General features: G+C 46.9%; 1 protein-coding gene across 1 annotated transcript; it reads left to right on the forward strand.

Annotated features, from left to right (window-relative positions):
- Window positions 1–1,577: 1,577 nt before the first annotated feature.
- On the forward strand, window positions 1,578–4,373 carry CD1E (CD1e molecule). The gene is given in 7 exon segments (XM_068538271.1): window positions 1,578–1,638; window positions 1,937–2,233; window positions 2,810–3,088; window positions 3,330–3,608; window positions 4,009–4,102; window positions 4,233–4,276; window positions 4,279–4,373. Coding segments are annotated over 7 exon segments (1,149 nt in total).
- Window positions 4,374–4,711: the final 338 nt, after the last annotated feature.

Genomic DNA, 4,711 nt, shown 5'->3' on the forward strand with positions numbered 1-4,711 from the left:
CCTGAATGAAGAAATTTAGAATTATCTCATTACCTCAGAGTTCTGAAATATTTCCCTACAGCATTGCATATGAAATATCTGAAGCCTGTGTCGTTCTCTTCTATGTAAGTAGCCAGTATATATATCTGAAACTTTGTGAGTTTTTTTTTTTTTTTTTTTCTCTTTAGAATTCAGAAACAATAGCAGGATGAGACTGAGTGTGGATCTTTTTCAACAATTCTGATCACTATTCTGTGAGCTTTCTCTATAATAAAAGTAGAGGCTTTATGTTGGGTTTTGTTTTGTTTTCACTAAAGAAATTTTCTCTCTGAAACCTTAGTGTCTGGCAAATTTCTTGGCACCCAGTGAGCATTAACTAATGTCACAAACAAAGGTATGGTGTTTCAACTGCCTTGAGGCTGCCACAGCAAACATCAATGAAAGGAACCCAAATAAACACTCAACTCAGTAATTAATTCTCCTGTGCACACTCCAGTCCCCTAGATTCACTTTCCCACCTCCAGTGGAACTCCTCTCTAGTCAGTGACCACCAACAGGACACCAATGCTCCCAGGCCATGAACTGTGAGGGGAAGGCTGCCTGCCCACCCCTCATACACAGAGTGAAGCTTGCCCACTGACTTGTAGACACACTCAACTCATTTGGTGTAGGGGCGGGGATCCAAGGCCCCTGTATACTGACCCCAGACCAATTCACACAACATGAATGGAAATCCACCTGCCTGCCAGCTCACCACTTCCAGGTTAAACCTGGTAATAGACCCTTCAACAGTGACAACTGGTCTGAGTGGGGAAACTGAGCAAAAGGGCATTTTCTATAGATTATCTGGTAACCTGTACTGTCATTGTTGTTTCTTTTCCATTATGGATTATGACATTTGCCTGTGGATTGTACCACTACACTCAAAATGCCTCGTGTCTTCTGATAATGATTTTGAGAAGAGCAGAATGAAGGGACAGAGGGGGACTGAGGGGGGACAGGGAGAACAAGCAGGACAAGTGAGAGGAGTGAGAATGGACTCCAGAGGGAAAACAATGGGTCAGTAGAGAAAGACAGGGAAGACCAAGAAGAGGGGGAAAGGGAGCCAGGGAGCAGACAGGAGGAGGAGACCACAGAGGGATAAGTGGTGGGGAGACTGCTGGAAAGGCCACTGGGCATCACTGATCACCTTCCATCACTTCTTCTCACAGAAGAGGACATTGAGAACCCAAGTGTGGACTTGATTTCTCTAAGACTAAAAGACACTAAAATTTCCAGCCAGACCACAGACTGCAGCCTTTGCCATGAGCCAGGACTGGGTGCAACCGAGAGGGTCAGGACGATGCAGGCAAGAGCAGGAAGAAAATCTGGACCGGACAGTGTGAGAAATGGAGGGGAAATGAGAGACTGTGTGGGAGGCCTGTGACTGCCGGAGGCTGTAGGGTTTCTCCGAAAAGGAAGTGGGCAGAGGGAGATGTTTTGTGTGTTGGTGTGCCAAAGGAAGTCAGATGAGAGGGAAAGAGGGTTGAGAGGGGAACTGTCTCTGAATTCTGAGGGCAGCTTGCCTGCGGTGGCATCCTTCACCTAACAGAGCTTCAATGCTCCTCCTCCTGCCTCTGCTCTTCAAGGGACTTCTCTACCATGGGGCAAGCAAAGTGGGTAAGCTGATCCCAGGTGGAAAGATACCTGTGGTTGTGCACTGCAGGATGGAGAAGTTCTGGGGAGGACCTGGGGGAAGAGGGAGTAACGCTCCTACAGAATGCCCTTGGAGTCTGCCCGCCAGGCTGGTTCCAGGCAAAGTATCCTTGGCCGTAGTCTCAGTTAATCTCTCTGATTTTGGGGTGAGGATGCTGGCCCGGGGGAGGGGGTGTGGGACTATATGCAACCTGTTTAACCATATCCATAAAGAGCCCCTTTATGGGGCTCTCTTCTCCTGTCCTTTCATTCCCTTTCTCAGCTCCACAGGTCTTAGGACCCCGTCATTCGGCCGCAGAAGAGCCCCTCTCCTTCCACGTGCTCCAGATCTCCTCCTTTGCCAATCGCAGCTGGACACACACCCAGGGCTCAGGCTGGCTGGGTGAGCTGCAGACTCATGGCTGGGACAGTGTCTTGGGCACCATCCGCTTTCTGAAGCCTTGGTCCCAGGGTAACTTCAGCAAGGAGGAGCTGAAGAACATCCAGGCATTACTGCGGTTGTACATCCATAGTTTCCCTCGCGAAGTGCAGGCCTTTGCCAGTCAGTTTCAGTTTCAATGTGAGTTCTTTGTTCCAAGCTAATGTTTGCCTGAGGGCTCCGACCATCTTCCAAAGGGTAGATGGCTTATGTACCCTGACCGTCTTCCAAACTTCCTGATCTTGTACTTGTCCCCTTTTGGTCACTCTCTTCTCTGCTGCACGCTTCACCACCATCCCCACTCTATCCCCCTCCTCTACCCCCATATACACAGCTCTCACACTCCTGAATATACCCTCATATTCTAGACCTTGAATAGTTGTCTCTTCTTGATCTTCTGCCCAGCACTCCTGGTCAGCCTTTCCCAACCAGGATTCTGCCCTCCTTTCTTCCTGGCCTGAGTGTTTACAGGATTCAACCTGTACCTAACCACTCCCCAGTCTGCTCTTCCAGACCATCTTCTGATTCTCTAACAGTCTTCCCATCTAGCTCTTCCCCTTCAGTATTTCAAAATACCTTTATTATCTCAAAATTTTATTCCCACAAATTTCCTCCTTTTTTCCTGCCACATCTCTAGTCTTCCATGTGATCCCCCAGCAAGTTTTCCTTCCCTGTAATTCTTTCCATATTGATTCTCTCTTTCTTGTCCACCCACAGACCCCTTTGAGCTCCAGGTATCATTTGGCTGTTTAATTCATCCTGGGAAGGCCTCAGAAAGCTTCTTAAATGGGGCATATCAAGGATCAGATTTCCTGAGTTTCCAAGAAAATTCCTGGAAACCGTCTCCAGGAGCAGGGAGTCGAGCTCAGAATGTCTGTAAGGTGCTCAACCACTACAAATTTATTAAAGAAATCATTCAGAGCCTTCTCAGTGACACCTGCCCTCGGTTTCTGGCAGGCCTCCTTGAAGCAGGGAAGTCAGAACTGCAACGACAAGGTGAGCCCAACTCTCTCTCCCCTCTTATTTCTAGTGTTTCAACTCTTGTATTTGAGTTTTCTACCCTTTATCAACTTTTTGAATCACATAATAAGCTAGAGGGTGAAAAGTATGGGTTTAGAGTTGCTTCCAAGAAAAGAGAAAGAAGTGATTACTCACACTGCAAAGGGACCCTAAGTCACTGAGTTGTGGCCTAGGGTACCCTCCTAAATTTCATTTCTCCTTATCTTCTCCTTTCTAGTGAAGCCAGAGGCTTGGGTGTCCAAAGGCCCCAGTCCTGGGCCTGGTCGTCTGTTGCTGATGTGTCACGTCTCTGGCTTTCATCCAAAATCCGTGTGGGTGATGTGGATGAGGGGTGAGCAGAAGCAGCCAGGCACTCAGCAAGGAGATGTCTTGCCCAATGCTGACGGGACTTGGTATCTCCAAGTAACCCTGGACATGGCGGCTGGGGAGGCGGCTGGCCTGAGTTGCAGAGTAAAGCACAGCAGTCTAGGAGGACAAGACCTAATCATCCATTGGGGTGAGAAAGAACTGGGGCCCAGCTGGGAGGTGATAGTCTTCTCATAGTCCAAGGGCTAATGAGTGAGGAGCTTAGGAAGTGGCTAGGATGCTATGCACAAGAGGATACAGGTGGGGGAATCCAAGTAAAGAAGGATGGAGCATGACAGCAGTTAAATTTCAAGAAAATGCAATTAGATTAGAGGTACTAAAGAGAAAAGAAAGATGGACCTATTGATTTGGTGAAAGAGAGAGGGAGTGGGCAGAGCAGGGACATAGACTCAGGAAGAATTGAAATGAGAGTCCTGGAAAAGACAGAAGAAAGCTCTGGGGAGGTGCCACTATTGTGAAATGAGAAGCATTAACTGTGGTAGAATAGAGAGTACTTTATAGATTGACTTCCTTACTTTATCCCCAACTAGTTGGATACTCCTACCTTCTGATATTGATCTGTTTGATGGTAATAGTTTCCCTGGTCATGTTGGTTATAGTTGACTCATCATTTAAAGAACAGAGGTGAGTCTTTTCTTGTTTTGGCTCTTCAACTTCTTATCAACTCATTTGTCTTTCCTCTATTTTCTTTTTCCCTTTCCCCTTTCTCTCTGATTTCCCTTATTTGAGATCAAGATCCCATTTTCCCCCACAGCTCAAATCAGAACCTCTTCTCTGCCCATGTCTCCCACCCTGCCTTTCCACAGGAGCCGATACCCAAGACCCCAGGGGTTCAAGACATCAGCTCTGCTTGGCACAGGAATGGTGGACCAAAAACAGACTCTTAAAGAAATGAAAACCCAGCTCTGGCGTCATTAATTTTACCTTCCACATAAAATCCCTTTCTGATTTTGTTTAAACATGACTCATAGCTATAAACAAAGCATGATTTTGTTAAAGCAGCTTGTTCTGGTAGAAATCCTCATCCCTTTGGAAATCTGTTTGTTTTCCCCCCATCTTCCAGCAATATCTTTCTGTTTCGGCCACTCCTTCATCACTATTGATCCTTCAAACTCTAATTCAGATGCCTCTCTCTTAAGAGCTTCCCTGGATCGCCCAGTTGATGGCTCTTCTCTATGCCCCAAATTGGACTGTTCTTCCTAAATACACTCATCTCTTCCTACTCCAAACAAT

This window comes from Eschrichtius robustus, chromosome 3 (genome assembly GCF_028021215.1).
Source record: "Eschrichtius robustus isolate mEscRob2 chromosome 3, mEscRob2.pri, whole genome shotgun sequence".
NCBI lineage: Eukaryota > Metazoa > Chordata > Mammalia > Artiodactyla > Eschrichtiidae > Eschrichtius > Eschrichtius robustus.